The sequence below is a fragment of the Saccoglossus kowalevskii genome, chromosome 7 (assembly GCF_978046115.1).
Source record: "Saccoglossus kowalevskii chromosome 7, keSacKowa6.1, whole genome shotgun sequence".
NCBI classification, from domain to species: Eukaryota; Metazoa; Hemichordata; class Enteropneusta; family Harrimaniidae; genus Saccoglossus; species Saccoglossus kowalevskii.
Window position 1 is genome coordinate 33,584,710 of NC_140647.1, and position 27,516 is coordinate 33,612,225.

Genomic DNA, 27,516 nt, shown 5'->3' on the forward strand with positions numbered 1-27,516 from the left:
TTGTTTATAACAGTAACCAGTACATGACAATGACTTAACTAGCAGTTATCTAATTTTATGAATACCCTTACCAAGTATGGGAATAAAACTAGCTTTTGGTGCAGTATGAGGGCAATCAAAACTGAATAATTTGATTTTCAAATAACACTCCTTTGCACACTGTATCTGACACTGCACAACTTGGTGATATGTGAATGATGAATAATAGTACAATAAAAAGTCACACAAACTGCCAAAATGATCACAAAATCATAAAATAAAAGACGCAGGTGAGCAAGTCTGCATAAGAGCTGTTTCGTAACAGGGTGTTTTGTATTACGCATTTATTGCTCTTTGAATATCCTATAACCATGGTCATTTTGTTCCCGCATTCAAACCTCCCCACGTTTTCAGATACTCATCTACTGTGTTCTGTGATGTATTGATGCACACATGGAACTTGCACACAATGCCATTTCTTCATACATGATTAGGAAAGCTACATGCTTTTGTTTTAGAAATCCTTGCTATGCTTTTGAATCGACTTTCTAGAGCTAGACATATATTAGTAAATCAATACACACACATGTTGTGACTAACACAGTGTTAATATTGTCATTTGGTTTTTTCAATTATACTAGTTGAATCTGATTATTCATGAACAAAATATTTGTTTTGATCCAAAATGGCAAAAATGTTAGTTCTTACGAATGAAAAACATAGTTAAAGATTCAACCATCATTTGTTGTTTTTTGTTTCTCACCAGCATTCACTGTTTTTTTCTCAGACATCCTTTTCATTTCAGTCTCAATCCTGAGATTATATTGTCATCAACAATTTGTTTCTAAATCTAGTTCTACCCTTACAATGGCTCACAAACAATGTGTTCAATGTAATCCATGGAAAGAACAGCTAACAGCTAGGGCAAGTCACACCAAGAAGATATGAAAGTCTATATTCAAGCAAGTTAAGTCCACACCCTATATGACTTAAATTAATATTGTCAATTTCAATGTCAAACAGATCCTAAAGTATGTTTATTTCAGACCATACCATTACTAATTGGAGCCATTAAACCAAAATATCAAAATCTGTTCTCATTTTATGTTGCCACCCCCTCTCCCTGACGCAAACAAGGTGGCTATATTTTGTAATACCAATGTTAAACGTGTATTTGACAAAGCATGACAAGATCAAAGAAAACTGACAGGTTTATTAAAAGTACTTTCTACTTGGTAGAATTTTAGCTTTGAGATAATTTTCTAAAATGACAGATTGCAGCTGCTTAATATTAGCAGATGTTGCTGTAAATACAACTCCAATACATAGCCATCCAGCAACCATTTGCGATATTGAATACAAAATTTACAAAACAGAAATGAATGGATTACATCCAGAATTAATACCGGCGTAAATGTGATTTTTGAAATTACATTATTTTGACCAATGTTTATCTCATTTTCTCAGTAATTATCAATTAATTCATTTGGCAAAAAACTGATAAAATAAAATAAAAACAAGAGAATGAAGTATACTGTAACCAGTGCAGAGCAAGGGCAGCATAAGATGAAAACTTGTTTTAAGGCTATTTCAAGTACCAGTGAAGCGCCTCATATTGTAGAAAGGGAAAATGATGTTTTGTCAATCTTTTAATGTATATATTTAAAAGTATTATTTATTAAATGTTAAATGTTTGACACATAGTTGCTGTGGTACTGAAAAATCTTTATAAACAAAAAATTAAAACCGTGACACAGGATAATTTTTTTAATTTGTCTTGGATGAGGAGCAAAACCAATTTTTTGGGGGCTTTATTCCAGTGATGCAGAGTAAGAACCCCATACCATCTCATCTCTATTGTTTCCACAATAAAAGTTATAATACAGGCAATCAGTCAACATGAATTCTGCATGGCATGTGTACATAACTATGGCTTCATTATTTAAATCCTCTCATACTGTGCATCCTGCAATGACTGCAGACAATTATGCAGCAGGACTGCAGACAAGTATGCAGCAGGACTGCAGACAAGTATGCAGCAGGACTGCAGACAAGTATGCAGCAGGACTGCAGACAAGTATGCAGCAGAACTGCAGACAAGTATGCAGCAGGGCCGCAGACAAGTATGCAGCAGGGCCGCAGACAAGTATGCAGCAGGACTGCAGACAAGTATGCAGCAGGACTGCAGACAAGTATGCAGCAGAACTGCAGACAAGTATGCAGCAGGACTGCAGACAAGTATGCAGCAGAACGGCAGACAAGTATGCAGCAGGACGGCAGACAAGTATGCAGCAGGACTGCAGACAAGTATGCAGCAGAATGGCAGACAAGTATGCAGCAGGACGGCAGACAAGTATGCAGCAGGACTGCAGACAAGTATGCAGCAGGACGACAGACAAGTATGAAGCAGGACGGCAGACAACTGCAGAAAACTGCAATTATACAGCGATCTAAAACGTGGCCAGCATTGAGGCCAGCTGCGAGAAAACTTGTATACACAAATAAAAAAAATTATTAAAATATTTTATGCTATGCTACGTAGTTGTACTCGTCTGTGGAGCTGCTGTTTCTTTCTAGGTACTGTTTGTCGATCAGAGACTCAATACATTTTTTAATCATGCTGATACTTGGAGAAAACCGAGCTTTTGATTGGCTGATAACCTGTGGAAATAAAAAACAACATTGACAATAATCTAGTAATAATTACTGCAGAACAGTGTATTTCTCACTCTGTGCTAGCAGCATTTACAATATGAAGCCCACACAACCACATGTCTAAACCCCATATGACAACCACATGTATATTGTCCATATGACAACCATGTCTAATCGATATATGACAGCCCCGATGACTAATCCCCATATGACAGCAACATATCTAATATCCTTATGACAACCACATGTCTAATAAACTTATGACAACCACATCTCTAAATCCTATGACAACCACAAGTCTAAATCCCATGACAACCACAAGTCTAAATCCCATGACAACCACAAGTCTAAATCCCATGACAACCACATGTCTAATATCCTTATGACAACCACACGTCTAAATCCCATATGACAACCACATGTCTAAATTTCATACGACAGCCACATGTCTAATATCCTTATGACAACCACATGTTTAAATCCTGTATGACAGCCACATGTCTAATCCCATGTAATGACAATCTCGTGGTCTAATCTCCACGAGAACCCCAATGTCCAATCCCCATATGGCAATAGCACATGTCTAATCCCATAAAGCAATAGCACATGTCTAATACCCATATGGCAATAGCACATGTCTAATCCCATAAAGCAATAGCACATGTCTAATACCCATATGGCAATAGCACATGTCCAATCCCCATATGGCAATAGCACATGTCTAATACCCATATAATGACAACCCCATGTCCAATCCCCATATGGCAATAGCACATGTCTAATACCCATATGGCAATAGCACATGTCCAATCCCCATATGGCAATAGCACATGTCTAATACCCATATGGCAATAGCACATGTCCAATCCCCATATGGCAATAGCACATGTCTAATACCCATATAATGACAACCCCATGTCCAATCCCCATATTGCAATAGCACATGTCTAATACCCATATGACAACCTCATGTCCAATCCCCATATGGCAATAGCACATGTCTAATACCCATATAATGACAACCCCATGTCCAATCCCCATATGGCAATAGCACATGTCTAATACCCATATAATGACAACCCCATGTCCAATCCCCATATGGCAATAGCACATGTCTAATACCCATATGGCAATAGCACATGTCCAATCCCCATATGGCAATAGCACATGTCTAATACCCATATAATGACAACCTCATGTCCAATCCCCATATGGCAATAGCACATGTCTAATACCCATATGGCAATAGCACATGTCCAATCCCCATATGGCAATAGCACATGTCTAATACCCATATAATGACAACCCCATGTCCAATCCCCATATGGCAATAGCACATGTCTAATACCCATATGGCAATAGCACATGTCCAATCCCCATATGGCAATAGCACATGTCTAATACCCATATAATGACAACCCCATGTCCAATCCCCATATTGCAATAGCACATGTCTAATACCCATATGACAACCTCATGTCCAATCCCCATATGGCAATAGCACATGTCTAATACCCATATAATGACAGCCTCATGTCCAATCCCCATATGGCAATAGCACATGTCTAATACCCATATAATGACAGCCTCATGTCCAATCCCCATATGGCAATAGCACATGTCCAATCCCCATATGGCAATAGCACATGTCTAATACCCATATAATGAAAACCTCATGTTGAATCCACATATGGAAATAACACATGTCTAATCCCCATGACAACCACATGTATTGTGTGTAAAAATAAATAATCTCACCTCCTGAATGAGTGTATTATGTTTGAGAACTTTCCTGGCTTTCATTATTCTTACTATGGCTGCTTGTAGATATAATTTTCTGTCTTCATCCACTGCACTGTGAGTTTGTTCCACTTCCTACAATAAATAAACAATCTGGACCTTGACACTATTACAATTACACATCATGGTATTTCAAATAGACCCTATCAAAAGTTGAGCGCCCCCAAACACTTCCTGTTTCAGAATGACTGAAAGCGAGGTCAGTAGTTAAAGAAACTCCACTATTTCCATAGATAAACACAGCAGCTATCCACGAAGTACATTGTGAATTTTGACTTTATTTCTATTTGGCCCAGTGCTATGCTGAAAGATAAATTCTGCACTATGTTCATGATGTTTTAATGATTGGTTTGTGTTTGTTTGCTTTTTTTTGAGTCATACGGGAAAAAAAACATCATTGTATTGTATTGTATTGTATGTATTGCACTGATTTTTGATAAGTTGAATGTAAAATATAGTGAAAAAGGTATATTTGCTAGATTTTATTTTCACTGAATCAACGAAAATAAATTTTGAGTGAAAATTATGTACATTATTTCATTTAGCTTCAATGAACTCTGTCAAAACATTGCAAACAAGAAAAGTGTGACTTATGTAACTGTGGAAGTGATGTTGTTTCTTAAAAAAATTTCATAATGTACAGAGATCAGTAATCTGTTGATTTCATGGATTTGATTTACTGAGATCAGTAATCTGTTGATTTCATGGATTTGATTTACTGAGATCAGTAATCTGTTGATTTCATGGATTTGATTTACTGAGGTTAGTAATCTGTTGATTTCATGGATTTGATTTACTGAAATCAGTAATCTGTTGATTTCATGGATTTGATTTACTGAGATCTCAAGATCAGTAATCTGCGAAGTTCACACAATAAAACACACTAATTCACAACTCACCTGAGGCGTTTCTTTCTGAACTGCTGCTGTAATTTTAAATTTTGTTCTTTTATTAACAAAATTTGTATTTAATGAATAGTCGCTTGTACTTTTTTCCTGTAAATCAAAACAAATTGTAGAGGTTCAAATAACGGTTGACCAGGATGTATACCTCAAATAAGGGGAATTTCAATGCTGGAATTCGTTGAAAAATATTTTTGAACGATTGCAAATACAATATTAACAAACAATAACATGATTGTAGATAGAATCTGTTCTTGGAGAGTGGGGCTAATTTCTGTGATTGTAATCAGCAAACCCATTCAAGCCTATGATGAGATTACATTGTAATACTATTAATACAGTCATTTTCACTGGTACCGTACTCGTCCAACTTAGCACCCAGGTAACTCAGCTCCAACAATCGTATTTAATTTGTATTTTGATATTTGAACTGGTCATTCAAAGTTAAAAGATTTTCCAGTGATTTTGTGGAAATAATAGGATTTTACTAATCAGCGAAAATTGCAACATTAAATCCCAATGAAAAATTAATACATTTACAGTACACAAGTTCATGGCATCACAATAAAGATATTTACCTTTTCGTCTTTGTTAAGTATCTTAACATCAACCAAAGATTGCAAAGTTTTAGCTAGTTCTTTTTCGTTAATTTGCGTTGTATCTACGAGTTCAGTATACGTCATACTATCACAATTATTGTAGAGTAATAAAACAGCCATCTGAAACGTTGTTACTGTTACGATGTAAGGTTTCTTGAGGTATGTAAATTTCAATTCACCTGTTGAAAATATTGTGAAAGAACTAGATGCTATTTGAGTAAATTTAAGAGAATCATAATTTACAACTGGGGACAGAGTAGTGTGTGATTGTTCATCATGCATGTATGAGTGCAGATGTGTTTGCCAGGTCTGACACTATGAACAGTAATTCCTATGAAGTATATGAAATTTAAAAAATATCTGAACAGCAAACTCAATCTCTTCAAATTTCAAATACTTTGAGCAAAAATCACACATGGGCAAGATCCCAAACTGGTATATATGTTTGATAAAAATTGGATAACAACTAAGTATTTTTGTGAGCTGTAACAAAATAATTTATGCCAGAGACAACGACAACAACAACAACAGAAACAGCAGTGAAGAAGAAGACTTTTCATCATATAACTCACCATTCTTCTGTGATTAGGGCAAGGGCATGCCTTCATTGATGCTTGATTAAAAAATGTCTTATATTGACTTTAGACATCCCTGTCATTCATGTGAGCACATGCTTTACAAATACATTGTGTAGAGCAAATACGATATACTGGCGAGCATGTCTTTTTCGCAAATTTAGCGAGAGAACTGATTCGCTAATTCAAGATGTCGCTAATGACTTTATTATCAATTCAAAATTGCCGCCAAACAAAGAAATCAACAATGACAAGAGAGATTCGCTAAATCAACATTTCGCCACAATTCGCTAAAATTGCATGTCGCTTTTTCAACATGTTTTACAGTACCTAGTATAGAACATAGTACCGTAAAATCTGTATCAGAAGCCACAAGCTGGAAATTATAATCTTATATTTACAGAAATTGATTAATACATACCAGCACACAGGTGATGAAGCCATGTTAATTTCCTACCGCTGAAGCTTGTATTGTAAAATATCTCAAACTGTAATAACAAGGAAAATGTAAAAAATATCATATTTACCAGTATGTTTGTATTGTTGGTATACCCTTTGGAGTTTGGTTACAATATTATCATATTATTTATATAGACAAATGTTACGGTAGCCATTGAATTCATGTTGGTACAAGTCCACATATAAAAATATATGCATTAATTTGGTGATAAAAAATTTTCTAACTTATTGCTGGAAAAATTGGTTAAATTTGTTGTCTTCTGAAAAATTTCTGGTCAAATTTATTTTCTACCAAATGTTATATGTTTTCCATAATTTTTTTTTCTGCAACAATTTGGTAAAACTTTTCAGCAGCAATGATTTATAGAATTGTGTTTCACCAAAATTCATGCACGTAATTAGGTCAGACACTCTTAGACATTTGTTTTCCACAAATTTCTCACAACACTAAATGCAAGGACACTTACTTCACTAACACTCTTCTCTAGCTCTTGTGGTATTGCAAATGGAGTCAACGTACTCTGTCCCAGCGGCCAAGCACCAGCCTGAAAAATTACAAGTTTTATACAAATAACATTTTATTTTTTGCCACAATCATTTGTTGCGACATGATAATTTCAATGTCATTTTTTTTTATGTTCAGGGGTGAGTAATCTAATATAAATGTATTAGTCACTAACTGACTTCCAAATTTTACCAATTTTCACTGTGAAATCTGCTAAATGAAATCCATATGAACATGTGACTTTACAATATAAAATATTGTTTTACTGACAAATCCATGAATTTACAACTAAGTGAATATGCTTGAAGTATTAAAATAGTGAAATTATATCCCAGTGAAAAATAGTGCTTTCACAGTATTTAAAATATCATGTGTCATTTAATACTTAAAGTTAAATCTTGATTTCTTACCTGGAGTACATATATAGAGAATCCAATTCCAAGTTCAACATCTTTCTTTTTTACGAAAGAACTAAACTTATTATTAAGGTCATTACTAACACTCATATCAGTAAACATCCTATGTAGTTTATTTGTGAATTCATAGCCACACGCTTGCTGTGAAGAAAAAAAACACATCATTCAAGTAACTTTGTTACAAGCTATAAAGATCAGATATCAAAGTTCACTCATCAGAGACACCAATGCACCATATTTGTTACCACAAAGTGCCTATGTGAAAACATTGTTTATTAGATGAAGTCTAATAACCTTTGAACTACTGACCTTTAACCTATTTATCATGCCTTCTTCAGCATCCATTGACATTGATAATCCATGAATTAATCTTTTAGCTAGCATACGTGAATAAAACTGAGAAGAAATGAAAACAAATCAACCTTTATGTAACTGTTCACTGGCATAGGTTCTGAAAAACTGTGTGTTTAATGTCATAGTATTCTGGAGTATATACACTAGTGGATGATATTCAAACGTCATTTTGAAAAATAAAGATTAAAATCAGATAGAAACACAAATACATTCATATAGACAATATAAAATAAATTAAATGTTTCCTATGATCACAATGAACATCTGGAAATCCAGGTCTATGAACACAAAAAGGGAGATCTAAAAATAACAGGTCATACTGGGGTAAAAAAAAACAGGTCATACTGGGGTCAAATAAAAGACAGGTCATACTGGGGTCAAAAAAAGACATTTGCCATACTAACAAAGCAAACTTGTAGTAATGAAAGAGACATTGAATTTATTTAGTCAACAACTCACTCACCCTTTGGAAGATATCTTTATCATCAATATATTTAAAGACTATGATAGACAAAGTTAATTTGTCATCAACTTCGGAATCACTAACACCCTTGGAACTTTTCTTAAGCAGCGTATCACAGTATTTCGCTAACTGTAAACAAAAAAATTTAGTATCAGTCAAGGTATGTAGGTGTGATTTATGTGGATAAACATCAGTACTTGTTAATAATAGCCAATGAAATGAGCGATGACCACTGCCCCCTTTGTGAAAACATTTTTGTCATGTACACCATGTGAGTTACATCTAACTGGAATTACACACCACTATTCGTTAGGGGGATGCTAACACATTGGTGACCACTCAAATAAAAACTATTAAATGCAAACATCAGACAAAAAGTGTAAGATGTAAGTAATTTTTAAATGAAGTTTAATTTAACATAATAAAGTATAATATAGGGAATTAACCCTGTTATAGGAGAACTGTACCGCACTTCTTCAAAAGTGCCAGTGTGTGTACTTTTAGGGGCAATGCATAAGTACATGTAGTCATATTATATTGCATTTGAATTAAATATATATAATGCAAGTAATGCAGGCAATACCAGTGAGAAGAACACAAATGACCAGAATGCAAGAGGTTAATCTGTTCCACTGTCTGATAATTAAAATTATTCTATTGAGACAAAAAATGCAACCTACCAACTCAGGTGCTTTGCATACATGTTTTATAGATGGTTTCCAATTCACTACAGCAGTCAGGGCCTAAATGTGTGCAAGAGATAAAACATAAAATAAAGAGTAATTTGTATGGATATCATGCCATTCAAATCAACAGAAAGAAGTGACCAACACTGAAGGTACCAGCTTTTAACTGAAAGATCAAGCAATGTGCGAGTACATCTGGCTGATCACAGTCAAGCAATTGGTCAAAACTGACCCACTTGACTTTGGAAGAAATAGATCAACTTACCTTATCTAATGCACTTGTGAATGCACGGTCATTAGCTAAAACACTTGTTATAAGTTTAGAAAATTTACTATGAACATCTAAAACAGATTCCACAAATTGAGAAGGTACCTGAAAATATATGAATGCCAAATAGAAAGCAGTTGATTTTGTGCAGAAAACTCAAAGATTACAAAACAAATTTTGGGAAAACATTTATCCAACAACCTACACAATATTTACATATTCTCTCAATAGCTCTAATAAAAGCACATCAAATCAGAGACTTTCTGTCACCATAACTTATCCATCTGCCACATTCAGACTTGGATTGTAATCACACATAGAGTATGATTAAGTGAATCACGGCTTGTATAATTACACTAATTGACAGATGTATTCCCGGTGATTCCCAAAATCCTCACAACACTGCAGCAAAGAGGATAAGACACAAAATTTCAGTGAAACTAGACAGCAAAGAAGCAATACTTACATTCTCACCCCGTAAATTGCAAATGGCTTCTAGACCTGGGAAACAATGAATGGAAAATGCTGTATGTTATTTTATTCACTTGGCAAGTGGATATGGCAAGCCAATGTGACTATTGTGGGTAAGCAGAAAGCCAATGTGGCAATGTTGACAGAAAGGCAGTATCCATTCATCGGAATATTTCTATCAACCTATTACCTACTTACCTATTTCTTTTATATGTTTTTGTAATTCTTCTATCATGACACCAAGACCATTCTGTATTGGTTGGAGTAATTTAAACAACCTTTGCATATCTACAATGGAAATTCAGAATGAGGTAAATCAAAGCTTGTGTCAACTGAGATAATTTCTCACTACTTTTGATTGAAAACAATGAACAAATTTAGGAAACATAGAATGAGCTGCTTGACATGCCAATATTTTTGATTCTGGACATTGGAATGCCAGATATTTCCAGCAAAAAATTCAGTGCAAAACTTTTCACATTTTGTAAAGTTTTCACTAAATTTGATCTTTATTTTGGTTAATGCAGACAGTTTCAGATATTGCTTTTAGTTTTTGATCAAAAGGTTGGTCAATTCTGATCCAAATTTCATGTGGGGGTGAGCAGACCACAAAATAATTGTGTAGATGGGTAATAGTTGACAGTGCCACGCAAAGGGTTGAAAATGTGTATGTCATGGCTGTGTTTTTTTGAATAAGTTTTTTTTTTTTTGCATTTTTGAATGTGATGTACCGGTACATCTATTTTACACAACAAGCTGCCAAGAAACTGTTTTGTATCTTTTTTTCCTGGTCTAAAAAAGCTCTGCTGTTTTAATAAAAATAACACATTATTCTCTTTCATTTGTTGAGCAAATACTTGACACAAGTACATAGCTGTTATCAAAGCATACAATCTTATGATTTTTGAGAAAGTGAAAACATATTTTGGGCTCTGCTAGAAAATTATTATCTGAAAATCAAATGTTTATGTTAGGCGCCAGAATGATAATTTTCATACCTTCCTTCTTTTCTTTTCTAATAATATCCCTACACTCTCCGTGTAAAAATAACAAATGCTCAGCCACCATTTTTTGTTGACACTGATTGGTAACTTTGGTATAAGAACTAGGATGTAAAAACTTTCTACTTCGTAAATTTTCTTCAGATAATCGTTGCAGCACCTACAAACCAAATGCATGTCAATATGTGTGACACAATGTATAATGTAGGTGTTAAGTTTGATTACAATCACTCAAGGCATGTCAAGACTCAAGACAAAACGTTGGATGTTGTTGAGTTAACTAGCACTAGGGGGTTGGCGTTTAGGCATGTCGACCTCTTTCTCCAGTTACAAGGCAAGTGTTTGCTTTACAGACCACGCTTCGCATGTAAACATGATTTGAATATATAATGAGATGACGTCATTTATCTCCCTAACTGTTGAACGTTATGCGGGCCGCTGTGTACTGTAACAACTTTGCTGCTTTTTGGAGGACGAATACGAGCCCAAAACTTTATAATTTTGGATTTTAATAATGCAAGGCTACTAAGTGACTCCATGTTATGTCTTTTGTTGTAAAAATCAGTCCATCTGATGCTTTAAATGTCAAAAATTAGCGCAACGTGACAAATGTTTGTTTTTTGGCGTTTTCAGGCAGAAGAAATCTGACGCCATAGAGGTCATTCAAGTGAGTTGTGCGTCGTCAGAAATTGACCTACTTTCATGAAATTCACACACACTGATAACGTATTGGCGCAGAATAAAACCCTTGAAGCATTTTTTGATAACTTCTCCCAATGAAAAATAAAAGGCTTTTGTCTATGGGTGAAATAACAGGAAAAATGTAAATTAATGTCATTGTAAACAAATATGCAATCTATGTTCTAACACTCTCGAGGCATTGACGATGCTGCCTTGATTTTTCAGCTTTCTTTTTTTACAAAACCCCTACGGTTTTTATACAAAACTCATTTTTATTCAAAATAACACCTCTATGTTTACTTAGTAATCACGTGACTAATTCGTGGTACATGTCGCAGATCATTTTTTTCAAAAAGCCAGGAACAAGGGCTTCAAGAAAATATATAATTCGTTATGCTTCAAAACACTTTTCCTCATGAAAACAGTTTTTACTTTTTAGAGCATGATAACTTTACAGCATCCTTAAAAACAAATTGACCACTAGTTGGCCATTTTAAATTCCAATCTGAATCAAAGAAAGCTTAGAAAGAACTCCCATGTGCTGAGAGTATTGGAGACACATTAAATATAATTTGAAATTACTTACCTGAAAACTAATTATGCAAATCAGAAAATTATTATGAACAGATTTGAGTGTAAAACTAATGAGGTCTGCGCAATGTAACAAATAATCTATGTACCAAGTTTAATTGAAATGTGATTAGAACCAAAAAATTATGAATTATTATGCTAATTAGGGAATTAATATAAACTGATTTTTACCCCAAACTAATTAGGTTTGTACATTGTTCTAGAGCATCTTTGTACCATTGAAATGGAATAATTAGTACTTTAGATATCAGTGTGAAAGCTTAAAATTGGTTAATTATGCAAATTAGGTAATTAATATGTACAGATTTTAACCCACAATTATCCAGGTCTGTCTATTGTCCTACAGCATCCATGTACAAACATTCATTGATATGTGATAATTAGTATCCGAGATATCAGTGTGAAAGTTGGAAATTGGTTAATTATGCAAATTAGGTGATTAATATGCACAAATATTTACCGAAAACTAATTGGGTCTCTGCATAATTCTAGATTCATTGAAATGTGATGATTAGTACTTTAGATATCAGTAGAAAAGGTGAAAATTAATTATGCAAATTAGGTAATTAATATGCACAATTATTTACCCTGAAACTAATCAGGTCTCTGCATAGTCCTAAAGGATCTATGTACCAAGTTCCATTGAAATGCGATGATTAGTACTTGAGATACCCGTGGAAAAGCTGAAAATTAACTAATTATGCAAATTAGGTGATTAATATGCACAAATATTTATCCGAAACAATCAATCTCTGCATAGTCCTTGAGTATGTAAGTACCAAGTTTCATTGAAATGTAATGCTCACTACTTATATCAAAAGCTGAAAATTAATTAATTATGCAAATTAGATAATTATATGTACTGATATTACCATAAAAACTATCAGGTCTGTGCAGTGTCATATGACATCTATGTACCAAGTTTCATTGAAATGTGATGATTAGTACTTGAGATATCAGTGGAAAAACAGAAAATTGACTAATCATTATGCAAATTAGGTAATTAGTATCCACGGATTATTACCAAAAACTAATCAAAACCTAGCATTAGTTCAGAGCATATATGTACCAAGTTTCATCAAAATCCAATGAGTGGTTGTTTAGATATCAGTGGAACAGTCATGGAACCACTAAAAAATAGCTAATTATCATGCAAATTAGGTAATTAATATACACGGATTTTTACCAAAAACTAATCAAATCTGCGCATATGTTCAGAGCATCTATGTACCAAGTTTCATCAAAATCCAATGAGTGGTTCTTTAGATATCAGTGGAACAGTCATAGAACAGCTAAAAATTAGCTAATTATCATGCAAATTAGGTAATTAACGAGCATGGATTTTTACAAAAACCTAATCAAATCTGCGCATTGGCCCAGAGCATCTATGCACCAAGTTTCATCAAAAACCGATGTATGGTTCTTGAGATAGCAGTGGAACAGTCGGACACACATACACACATACACACACACATACAGACACACTAACTGCAAAGACTCCCATTTTGTGCTTCGCACATGGGAGTCAAAAACAAAAGGATGTGCATCAAAGTCTCGTTATGTTCAAAGTTTGAACAATTTCTGTCCATACACGACTAGGAACCAGAATGACAGAAATGCTTGATTTTAATGAATATTTACATGTAGCATAGAAATGATTACTATTCAGCTGTCCTGAATTAGATCATAAAACAAATGGATGTGTACAAGTTTGAAATTGTCTGAGATACAGGAGGAAACACATGCATGAAACCCTGTTTTTGTGTCGAATGAGATAAATTCCACAGTAAATAAATACATATATAAAAGTAATAAATACATATATAAAAGTAATAAATACATATATGAAAGTAATAAATACATATATGAAAGTAATAAATACCTTTTCCATGTAATGTGAACAATCATTGTCATCTAGAAGTCTAGCAGCTTCTGCTTTGTAATATTCACCAGTTTCCGCAAGAAATGGAGCTTCAAACAAGTCTTGGTACAACTAAAATAATAAACAAACATGAGTTTATGTCTGTTGCAATGCTTTCAATGATTAGATGACAATAAATAAATTTAACTTTTTCATATTTTAAACTGCCAGAAAAGCAATTAAAGGGGCACCTTCAGTTAAGCCTAACCTCACAACAAATTTACTTTCTGGATTAAAATTACAATAGATAACAAAAGATAGATTAACATTGCAAGCAACATAAACAATAGTGTACCATGATTCTTTGGTGCAATCCCTGGGTTTGGAAGGTTCCCCTTTAAATGCATTGATTTTTACCTTGAGTTGAAGTTTTCTTTTGTATTCTTCTACATTGACAAATGAGAGAATGACTCCATGTATGACAGCTTGGTTTGGAGTATCCCCACAACGATCCCTAAAAAACAAATTGTATCATAATTCTGTCAAAGCATCAGACAGACTTAGATCGAATGTACTTGCACCCAAGACCATTAAGAATAAATATTATGTGAGTACACACACACCATTTGGGCTGTGATATTTTATTACACACCACTCAGTAAACATACCCTAACTCTTCAAAACAATCACATTCGCAATTCTGAACTAAAGTTTGCTTCATAACAATGGCATGGACAATACACACTTCACTAGAAAATATTTACCATCCAGTATGTTCATATTGAAAACTTTGTATTGAATTTGTATGAATGTGAATAAACGTTTACTAAGGATACCATTGAATACATTGATTATAGATATGACCCAAGACGTACATATTGTATTTTTATTAGATTTCGCAATCTGCCAAAATCACAATAACAAAAAACGGTATTAAAGAAAGTCAATTTTTTACCTGTGAATTTCACTGAGAAGAGTTTTAACAAGATTATCTTTAACTGGTTCAATCATGAGCCTTTTCCAAATGTCTAGAGCCAGCTACAAAACAAAAATACATAAAGTCAATTTTCTTTGCTGTTGTAAGCACATAAAAGGCGAAAGCTACTACTATATGCTAATGTTTGAGGTACGTATGGGTATCTCTAGAGGCACTTTGCGAGTTGTCCTGCTAGTCGCCAAAAGTCGCATGAAGGCATTCTGCGAGTCGAGTCAAGGCACTTTGCGATGTGTCCTGCTAGTCGCCAAAAGTCGCATGAAGGCATTCTGCGAGTCGAGTCAAGGCACTTTGCGAGTTGTCCTGCTAGTCGCCAAAAGTCGCATGAAGGCATTCTGCGAGTCGAGTCAAGGCACTTTGCGAGTTGTCCTGCTAGTCGCCAAAAGTCGAATGAAGGCATTCTGCTAGTCGAGTCAGGCCACTTTGCGAGATTTCCTACGAGTCGCCAAAAGTCGAATGAAAGCATTCTGCTAGTCGAGTCAAGCGCACTTTTCAAGTTTTCCTACGAGTCGACGGTACGCACAAACTGAAAAATTTGCGTTGCGGACCGGAACAGGAAGTCGGTAGAAGACAAAGATTTTTGTGTTAGCGTGGGGAAAAGTTCGCCAGCGTCGGGGAAAACAGAGGTGTTAATTCATTGTCTATTCTTGTTTGTGATTGGTCCCTGGTCCAGACAACAATTAGGAGATCTTGATCGGCTTCATTTTTGAGACCGGCGTCATGTCCTTCGTTCAGCATTCAAAAGCGAGAAAAACACCATGTATGTGTGAATAGCTGACTAGCAGCTACGGGGATTGGAGTGGCTGGCAACTACTGGTTAAGGAGGACATGGACCATCTGTGTACATCTATAGCATCAAAGAATAACGCCAGTGTTCATTCGTACACTTTGGTGGAAGTTTGTTTTTATTCTTAAAATAACGAAAGGGTACCTCGACGATAACGTCGACCTCTGCATTTAACAAAATCAAGGACGGGATCAAGGAGTTGAAAACACTTTACGTTGACTGTTACAATCCAATTCTGTCAAAAAATGTAGGTCACACTAAAGACTCATGAAACCGCAGCTAACCCTATGACCCGCTCCTCTGCTTCTATGTCTTCCCTGAATGAAGTCTACGTTTTGTTTCCCTATTTGACTGTTTTGAGACATTGTTAAAATAATTGTCAAACTGCTACAACTCGACAGTTTACATACTAGACATACTAGTAATTATACACTGTGACAACCTTAAGATTATCGACCATGAAGATGTTACACGCACTTGCACTGGCGAAATATTGACGAATTTGGATTTAAAATATAACATGAACCCACGCCGATCACACAACAAGTGCCGTCATAAAGTTGAAATAACCTGAACATTACATAAGCTAAACACATCCAAAACGCCGCGCCAATCGTGTTACAGTGCTTGTACGTGATAGCCCTGATTGCGATTATTTTTTGGTGCATTAGAATATACATATAAACCAAACTCCATGTATAATCTGACATATTTACGTGATTTACACAAGCACGCCGTTCACCTCGACGGACAATGACTTTAAGAAGTATTGTAAAAACACGGTTATTAGTAACCGTGGTAGAAACGTTTAATTTCGCGGTTTTGGCTGTCCATGATTCTCGTGTTGTTCAAATTTCACAGACTGTCGAAAAATAAAACAAAAGGTGACACCATAGGAAGCAGTCAGTCAATGTCTTGTACATTTCCGACACGTGCAGCCTCTGACAGAACAGGCACATCCTGCACACGTACACAATAACAACTATTCACAGCTCATTACAGTCTGAGACTTTAATTCTGTATCTTTTATTTTAAATAAGTAAATGACGCGTTTCTGGAAAATCTAGAAAGTTGTACAGAAAGTAGCATCTTTTAGAAAACACAAAGCGTTTTCGCAGCTTACCGTACGATCAAGAGAAAAATGTCCACATAACTACGGAAGTACGTGGGGGACTCTGCATAGTTTGAAATATAAAATTTTTGACGCAATGTACACACTGCTTTTAATGGCGCATCCAATTACTGCTATGTTGTTTTATCTGCATGTTTATTGGTGAGGCATTACAACACCAAAAGTAAACTTTCTCAAGTGCTTTCTTAATCATCTTATCTCAGTGGCCCAGTTTTTGCCGTTTTGTCCACACTAATCGATCCATGCTTCATCAAAAAAATTAGCTGATGACAAAAAAAAATACTCAGTACATTTACAGCAAGTCTCAGAAGTATTGGGGCAGCGAATTTGCAAACTTGCTAGCGAATCGGCTAACGGCTTGGGTTTTGACTAAACAGTTGGCTTTCGAATCTCGCTGGCGCAGACTCATGGTCGCGTCCACTCTGGGCGAGTATATATTGCAGTAGGGGACATAGAATGCTTTTTACGCAGCCTGGTACATGTCTGGATTCCCCTGAGTAATTTGAGTCCCCGGTTTGGGCCTGGAAATAACCACAGTACAAGTGATAATACGATAAATGCGATTATTTCACCGATATTATATGGGGGTAGCCATCTTGAACACTGCTTGAAACTACAAAATGTAAATACTCAAGTTGAGAAACATTTTCTTACAAATCAGGGAAAAAATAACAAACTTTCACATACAAAAGATTCGTTGGGGTAAAATTAAGCTGACCGCTAAAAAAGTCATTCATCATTTTTACGTGGATACGAAAGTAATAGAACACTTTCCCTAGTATATTTGAAAGCGAAATCGCCACCCAACTGTAAAACCGTCGCCGATTAGCTCCTCAAGTATGACAATCGTTTCCTACTGTTATATAGATTCGCCGTAAGTGGGCGTGATCACAAGACAGCGCCAGCGAGATTCGAAAGCCAACTGTTTCGTCAAAACCCAAGCAGTTATAGTAACCAATTCGCTAGCGAGTTTGCAAATTGGCTGCCCCAATACTTCTGAGACTTGCTGTAATGTAATATGCATTCATTTTTTTTAAAAAAATTATTGGTAACGAAAGTATATTCTAAAAGAAGTTTCAAATAAAAACAAACACGAAGACATTGTTTAGTACTCGTAGCAAATCACCACAGTAGCGCAAACCAGTCAATCAACCAACCAAACGTGTCCACGTACACACTGCACCGTACGCAGAGCTAAATCCGGTCAGGCGGCGTTTGACAATTGTTGATTATTAGTTACAGTTCTCGACGCGATACCTGGCAGGTCATGTCCCAGATTAACAAATCAAAATACTGAATGGTGACATCATGTTCAAATTACCATAGCTCATTTAAATATGTTAAGGTTAATGAACGCGACATGGGAGAGATTTGCCGATGTTGTATACGATTTTTTTTGGCTTGGATTTTGATGGTAAAAGGACATGATTTTTTTTAATCAAGGAACCAGTTGTTTTCGAAAGATAAACTAAGCATTTAACATTGTTTATGGTGATAACAGCTCAATATCGAAACGAAGATTACCCATTCACTCTAGTCGAATAGTCGTCAATGACTACGGTGAAACCTTTATTTTCTCGCTTGACCCGACTAGCAGAATGCCTTCATTCGACTTTTGGCGACTCGTAGGAAAAATCGCAAAGTGGCGTGACTTGACTAGCAGAATGCCTTCATTCGACTTTTGGCGACTCGTAGGAAAACTCGCAAAGTGGCGTGACTTGACTAGCAGAATGCCTTCATTTGACTTTTGGCGACTCGGAGGAAAACTCGCAAAGTGGCTTGACTCGACTAGCAGAATGCTTTCATTCGACTTTCGGTGACTCGCAAGACAACTCGCAAAGTGCCTCTAGAGATACCCATAAATAAATGAATGTTTGGCATATTTTTCAATAATTCAATTTTGTTAATCAGTTTCAAATTACTATGTTATACAATTTTCATGAAACCGTTTTCATCGATCCACACCGAATGTAGAGAATAAAACAGAGTGAGGATAAAGGCAATATGGCGGCGTGGGGCTTCCCCTGACCTAGATTTCTTTCTCCATCATTGGCTGAATCACAGATTACCGGTAATGCCTACAGTTCAAAATAGTCATTTTGACTGACCAGAGTCTATAGTGGGTAATTGAAAGTAGTGAATTTGGCTGAATTCACAGTGGTTTTATAAATGAGATGTGATTTGTTACACATACCTCGCCTATGTCCATCAACTGTTCATTGATGTCAATTCCATAGCCATATTGAATGTCTGCATCGCTTAGTTTCTGCTTCTTAATAAATTGTGAATTCAAATACCTGAGCAAATACAAAGGAAGATAGTGAGATGGTCATGTGACCAACAATGAATAAATGAATGAATGAATGAATGAATGAATGAATGAATATGGTATAATAGTAAATGTAGTACAGGACAACCCATAATATGTCACCCATTCATAAGATAGATGTATCCCGAGCAGTAATGTATGTGTTAATGTTTGAAAGATTTCAGTAAAGGCATGGCAAGTTAGAGATAAAACAAAAAAAGCCTGCAGTGTGCCATTTTGAACCAGTTTGGCCAAACAAAATCAATGTGCCACAATGTATGTACTAAGAATGTTTCCACACATCATGCTTGACATCCTGTTCCAGTATGGCTGTTGTTGAATTTTGAAATGAAATGAATGCATGGTTCAGCATGACATGCTTTATAATGTATGTGCAGTCCTAGCATGTCTGAAATATAAGTGCTGATGAATGGACAGATGGACTCACAAAAATGAAGCTATAAGTCCCTGTTTTCATTTGAATGGTGACTACAAATTAAAGCCATCTTACAAGAACAAAATACAAATCAAACTACAAATGCATTAAAAACAATTAAAATGTTTAGTTTCCCTCAAAACATATAACTGCTGAGTAAACAGTAGTCTACTGCTGATTACCTACATAAATCATAAACCCCTTGAAAGATAGAGGTTATGTACCTTGGCTGTCCTATCACAAGAACTGTGACATCGCTGTTGAAAGGAGAACTTACCCATATAATTTATTCATGTAACTTGCACCTTGACTGTACTGTTCCCCGAGACCTGTGATAACTTACCCATATAATTTATTCATGTAACTTGCACCTTGACTGTACTGTTCCCAAGACCTGTGATAACTTACCCATATAATTTATTCATATAACGTGCACCTTGACTGTACTGTTCCCAAGACCTGTGATAACTTACCCATATAATTTATTCATATAACGTGCACCTTGACTGTACTGTTCCCAAGACCTGTGATAACTTATCCATATAATTTATTCATGTAACTTGCACCTTGACTGTACTGTTCCCAAGACCTGTGATAACTTACCCATATAATTTATTCATGTAACTTGCACCTTGACTGTACTGTTCCCAAGACCTGTGATAACTTACCCATATAATTTATTCATGTAACTTGCACCTTGACTGTACTGTTCCCAAGACCTGTGATAACTTACCCATATAATTTATTCATGTAACTTGCACCTTGACTGTACTGTTCCCAAGATCTGTGATAACTTACCCATATAATTTATTCATGTAACTTGCACCTTGACTGTACTGTTCCCAAGACCTGTGATAACTTACCCATATAATTTATTCATGTAACTTGCACCTTGACTGTACTGTTCCCAAGACCTGTGATACATCTGAAGGAAGTTCTCATTTTCAGCGGAAGCAACGTCCTATTAAAATTACAATGCACAATTGGTTTATTAGACAACCAAATTGATAATCTGTGTAGATTCTAAGGCAGATGTTAAAAAAAGAGAGCTTTTTATGTCTGCTAATGCTTACACACAGCTTAAGAATATTGTCAATCATGATAGCGTATTTCAAGTGCTTTTATTAAATTTTTGTTTTAATTTTTCTTCAATTCAGGCAAAAAAACTTGAAAAGAAAAGCTGCCACAATCACATTTTTATCTGATACATATGATCATCAGAAACATTTAATATAACTTTTCTGAGCCTTAGAGAGACCTCACCTTCCAACATCAGCATAATGCATGTGACTTACTTACCTTATGTAGTGACTTGACATGTTTTTCTAAAAATTTCTTTGTTTCTATGTATAATTTATCACCTAGTGGTTCAGGGTAAGCTACACACAGTGCATAGACATCACTGTAACCAATGTGTTAAGGTATGTAACATACAAACCAGACATATTACACATAGACAGTACCTTGTCAACTTATGATTCTGTCATATTTCAACTGAAAATAAAAAAAATCTTCAGAAATGGTTTTATTTTCCTCTAATGATTAGTAATTGTGAAATCACTTTATTTTGATCAGTTGAATTCAATATCAAAGAGTGATACATTTTGATTGAATTGAAATAATTCAGTCTAAAATTCAATACCAAATACCACTCTTGGTCATGCAACACTTAGACCATCAGTTTATTCCTGTAAATTCACACATTTTGTCTTTTTGTGTATGCAGATTAGTGAATAACACACTTGACACAAAGGAATCTTATAAACAGTGTTTTGTAAACACCGCAATAACTACCTTTTATAAGCACCATACTTCACACAATGTGTTTTGTAAACACCACAATAACTACCTTTTATAAGCACCATACTTCACACAATGTGTTTTGTAAACATCACAATAACTACCTTTTATAAGCACCATACTTCACACAATGTGTTTTGTAAACACCACAATAACTACCTTTTATAAGCACCATACTTCACACAATGTGTTTTGTAAACACCACAATAACTACCTTTTATAAGCACCATACTTCACACAATGTGTTTTGTAAACATCACAATAACTACCTTTTATAAGCACCATACTTCACACAATGTGTTTTGTAAACACCACAATAACTACCTTTTATAAGCACCATACTTCACACAATGTGTTTTGTAAACACCACAATAACTACCTTTTATAAGCACCATACTTCACACAATGTGTTTTGTAAACACCACAATAACTACCTTTTATAAGCACCATACTTCACACATTGTGTTTTGTAAACACCACAATAACTACCTTTTATAAGCACCATACTTCACACAATGTGTTTTGTAAACATCACAATAACTACCTTTTATAAGCACCATACTTCACACAATGTGTTTTGTAAACATCACAATAACTACCTTTTATAAGCACCATACTTCACACAATGTGTTTTGTAAACATCACAATAACTACCTTTTATAAGCACCATACTTCACACAATGTGTTTTGTAAACATCACAATAACTACCTTTTATAAGCACCATACTTCACACAATGTGTTTTGTAAACATCACAATAACTACCTTTTATAAGCACCATACTTCACACAATGTGTTTTGTAAACACCACAATAACTACCTTTTATAAGCACCATACTTCACACAATGTGTTTTGTAAACACCACAATAACTACCTTTTATAAGCACCATACTTCACACAATGTGTTTTGTAAACACCACAATAACTACCTTTTATAAGCACCATACTTCACACAATGTGTTTTGTAAACACCACAATAACTACCTTTTATAAGCACCATACTTCACACAATGTGTTTTGTAAAAACCACAATAACTACCTTTTATAAGCACCATACTTCACACAATGTGTTTTGTAAACACCACAATAACTACCTTTTATAAGTACCATACTTCACACAATGTGTTTTGTAAACATCACAATAACTACCTTTTATAAGCACCATACTTCACACAATGTGTTTTGTAAACACCACAATAACTACCTTTTATAAGCACCATACTTCACACAATGTGTTTTGTAAACACCACAATAACTACCTTTTATAAGTACCATACTTCACACAATGTGTTTTGTAAACACCACAATAACTACCTTTTATAAGCACCATACTTCACACAATGTGTTTTGTAAACACCACAATAACTACCTTTTATAAGCACCATACTTCACACAATGTGTTTTGTAAACACCGCAATAACTACCTTTTATAAGCACCATACTTCACACAATGTGTTTTGTAAACACCGCAATAACTACCTTTTATAAGCACCATACTTCACACAATGTGTTTTGTAAACACCACAATAACTACCTTTTATAAGCACCATACTTCACACAATGTGTTTTGTAAACATCACATTTAGTTCAAAAGAATTTAGTAAACACTACACTTTACACAAAGTTTTTTGGATGTTATATTTTTCCTGCAAAATTATATCACCAGTTCCGTATGGTAAATGGACACAGCTAATTAACAAGACAATTTTCAATCACTTTTAGCATGCTAGCATCTGTGACACTTTACACAGGTGTGCAGATGTACATGTTGTACTGATATAAAACGGCTTAAAACCCCTTTGGTATCAGCAAAGCTGAAACCATTATGTAATATCTATATTGGTGTAAAAAGTAGAAATTAACACAAAACACAGTCCCTCTATCATAGATAGAGGGACTGTGCACAAAATAAGACTTAAACGCCATCATTCAAAATTGATTCACAACAAATGATTTACTAAACATGACCAACATAAATTTACTGACAACACATTGAACAATAGATGTGCAATATGATAGTCAGAGAATACTCATGCAATTTTAGTTGTTCTAGAGACATGTATAAAGTTGTCAAATTTTACTGTTTGGTACAAAATTTCACAATGATATATGGCACACATAGATGAATGAGCAAACAAGTGGAAATGAACCAGCTGCCAGTGCTTACACTTTTAGAGTGAAAATCTGGGATGGTAATCATGGAAACCAACTGTTATTTTCTTTAATCTGTCCTTTGACCAGACAGTTTGTGCTTTGCTTCACAATAAAACTATTGCAGAAAAGATCTGACTTTAAATGGACATTTAACCAATTATAATTCATACTGCCTAAAAGCAGATGCCCAATAGCAGGTGAAGGTGTTGTTTTTACATTTGCATTATAAATGAGTAAAATTTAGCAGATTTTTAGTATAGGCATTTGATAACTGCTTTCAGTACTATTTACCGCAGCCAGCTATTTACCAGATTAAATAATTTAATATACAACTGTACTGTAAAATACTTTATTTTAGTTGGATATAATTTTCACTGAATAGACTTTTTTGGTGTTTTGTATGGAATTTATTTTCACTAATTTTTTGATAAGTTGTATGTAAAATATAGGAAAAAGGTATATTCGCTGGATTTTATTTTTACTAAATCATTCCTTCAGCAAAAACGGCAAAAATTAATTCCAAGCGAAAATACAGTATTCCACAGTATATTATGCATTCTTTGTGAAGAGAAAATTCTAGTAGTTAATCCAGTATTTTGAAGGGGAAATGAAATGTATTGATTTGGAATCTCTGATCCATGTAAAACATTCCTATCTAACTTAACTGTCAAGGATACGAGAATCTATCATTCCAAGTGGCCCTAGCCACATTACCAAGTGTGATAACTCCTTCAACAGTTTCTAACAGCTTACCCCAGGTTTCATCAAAATTCACAACTCGTGGTTTCAAGGACATATCTTTAATCTACAAGATAATATAAAAAGTATGTCAGTAATAAATTTTTGTGAATTATATGTGGATCTTTTTACTTTATACACTCGTAGTCAACAAAGCCATGTTATAAACTATTTACAAACCAAAATATTTATATTGTCTCATTAGGATTTGAATGAAAAAAGCTGTGTTTGTAAATACAAGTATATTTGTAAATAAAAACATGGGTGTGTTGACTCCAGACCTTTTAATGACCGCTATTTTCAAAAGCTTTTTATACCAAGAAAGTAATGACACATTATTTTTACAGCGTTAACAAAGAATATTTTATTTTATTCTAATCTACAGGATATTCTGTTGTGACCATAAACCTTTAAGCCTCCTCCCCCCACCTTTTGTACATTATTTCCAGATTCATTGGCTGTATAAATCATTTAGTGACCCATTACCCATGAGTCTTTGTAGAATCTCATCAATAAGTGGCTGATTTACTGCCATGAACATAAAGATATTAAACTACACTGATTTGTTTGCCGAAATAAATATAAAAAAATGCAATTACAAGTACCATTATTGTTTGGCGCATAACGTTAAATTACGAAAGCGAGGCAGTGTCAAAAGCAAGGTTAAAGGTTAACTGACCGCAGCAGAGTTCTTTATGGGCGGTATGCATCCTCTAAGACTTGTTATTGATCAAGTTGTTTTCAATCACCATTTGAAATTTATAAATATTTTATTTCAAACAAATTCTCGCCTTTATGAAACCTGATATATTAATAGAGTTTTAAATTTAAATATTGATTTTCCAGCAGAAAGTCAGTATTTGGTATTCTTCGGATATACTGACAAGAGCTAGAGAATAGGAGCACATTAAATTCACAGTGGTAGTAGAGCTACATGTAGGCATTAATTAATTAACACAGGTAGTTTATAATCATTAATTACAATAAGGCAAAGAAAAAGTGAAAAAGTATTAGGCCTGACCCTTGGTTACAGAAATATTTAAGAGCAACACATACAAAAAATAAATCATAAAGGTGATACAATGTATGCCATAAATTGACTGAACTCAGGTCAAGCAAGTATACTACCTGACTTACTGGTCTGGTATGGTAAATCACTAAGTTTAAATTCATATATATTCCAAGTCACAGCAATGTCACTGAGGTAGGATAAATCAAATACACTAGAGAACTCAAAAGAGTGAGAGCTAATTAAATTTGAAAGTCAAATGTATATGTCGCCATTACAAAATCTTAATACTTTTCAAATACCAAGGTGATATAGATGTTGGGAAAGACAATGCTGGTACACATTGTAAAACTTGTTAATACAAATATTTATAAAAATGCCCCTAACATATAATGAAATTGCCTAAATTATCCTCATGAGAACAGTTTAGAACAAATATTGCTATTACCGGTATGTCAAAGCGTTTAGACGAAAACACTGAGATTGAGATTATTCGTCTCTTGCAAATGATCTATGACAAAAGAAGTTGGACTAGTGAGGGCAACGGTTCAAGGGATGGTGCGGCATTTCTGTTGCATCACTTGAATACGTTCTGAGAGAATTAGTGGCCGTCATTTACTGAATGTTACACAAGAAAGTTAATAGGATTTTTTCTGAGATCTGAAGGATATTTGAAACTGGTATATGGTGATGATATGGTGGTGAAACTAAGTAGAAAATTCCAGGGAAATTTTGACTGGGCGATTAGTGTTCTGGGAAACTGGCAATGGGACCAGCGGCCATTATGCGAAACTGAACGCTAATACTATTAATATAAATCCATTGACAACATCTCAACAAACTACCAACCAAAGGAATTTACATTTATCATTTCTTGTTAATATTCATTCCCAGTTTTACGCAGCAATGATTTTTGTGCCTACAAAGAAATGGAATAGTCCAACTACCCCTTGTTCCTCGTGGCCACACATCAAAGGCATACTGCGTCTGGTGTTTTGATTAATTGTCACGTGAGCGGGTATGTAACTTTATTGCGTCTACAACGGTCATTACCTACCAGGTGCAGGAGTTAGATGTATGTAAATATCTTGCGTCCCCTTTAATGACTGATTGATGCTTGCATACCATGAACAATTTCTTGATAAATGATCAAGGACTTACATGGATCAGAAGAGGATATGCAAGTTGTAATACATGCGATGAAGATCTTACAAGAACCAAAGAAAAGTTGCTCGAATTGCATGATGATCATAAACTTGCATGACAAATATAGCAATCGTGCAAGTCTGTGAAAGATCTGTTACTGGTGTTCCTCACAGACTGTTTTGCTAAATGACACGAACCAGTAACCAAAAGTATTAATATATACCAAATTTATGAAAATCATATATAATGAGTGAAAATAATGTGAATTCCCGGAGAGGTGTACTATAGCCTCTCACGGTCACGTGATTAAGGGATTTCCCCCAGTATTACATCTCAATTGTCATGGAAGGCTATGGGTGAAATTTAAATGACCCAGGATCACATTATCCCAACATCGCATGGATACCAAATCAGAAGACAATGACTAAAGATACAATGACATCTTCCAAATTGTAATACCTAATTCTTCTTACTTCCAAATCTAATTGGATGGGTCAGGTCAGGTCAAGAACGCGATGATTCCACTCCTAGGCGGATCCAAATTGATCTTGGGCGTAATCTGAGTGTTGATCGTCATGGACGTATAGTGAGTCTGTTTATGCCTATTCGTACATGATTGACATTTTGTTGTGTATCTTACCTATTCTTATGACCTGGTTAAATCCTAAAATTTCACCGGCAGTGTGGTTTACCTCCAAGTTCTCTCAGCACTCTGTGGCGTCCGCCATCTTGGAATCCCGCGAAGT

At 34.9% G+C, this 27,516-nt stretch overlaps 1 protein-coding gene across 3 annotated transcripts; it reads right to left on the minus strand.

The window, feature by feature from the left end:
* Positions 1 to 280: 280 nt before the first annotated feature.
* Positions 281 to 27,515, minus strand: LOC100371067 (cullin-2). Of its 3 annotated transcripts, XM_085501489.1 has the most exons (22): positions 27,411 to 27,515; positions 24,555 to 24,682; positions 21,223 to 21,325; positions 20,787 to 20,884; positions 19,374 to 19,476; positions 15,222 to 15,304; positions 14,684 to 14,780; positions 14,288 to 14,398; positions 11,131 to 11,293; positions 10,331 to 10,420; positions 10,128 to 10,162; positions 9,659 to 9,766; positions 9,388 to 9,450; positions 8,708 to 8,836; positions 8,200 to 8,286; positions 7,885 to 8,031; positions 7,437 to 7,514; positions 6,932 to 6,998; positions 5,915 to 6,114; positions 5,334 to 5,429; positions 4,393 to 4,509; positions 281 to 2,640 (listed from the first exon to the last, which is right to left on the minus strand). In XM_085501489.1, the coding sequence occupies exons 2-22, from the start codon at positions 24,671 to 24,673 to the stop codon at positions 2,509 to 2,511; spliced, it is 2,226 nt and encodes a 741-aa protein (XP_085357615.1). In that variant the 5' UTR covers positions 24,674 to 24,682; positions 27,411 to 27,515; the 3' UTR covers positions 281 to 2,508. The 3 variants fall into 3 exon arrangements, with proteins under 3 accessions (XP_085357615.1, XP_085357614.1, XP_085357613.1); XM_085501488.1 differs by lacking the exons at positions 20,787 to 20,884; positions 21,223 to 21,325; positions 24,555 to 24,682; positions 27,411 to 27,515 and adding an exon at positions 20,267 to 20,319; XM_085501487.1 differs by lacking the exons at positions 20,787 to 20,884; positions 21,223 to 21,325; positions 24,555 to 24,682; positions 27,411 to 27,515 and adding an exon at positions 20,201 to 20,239.
* Position 27,516: the final 1 nt, after the last annotated feature.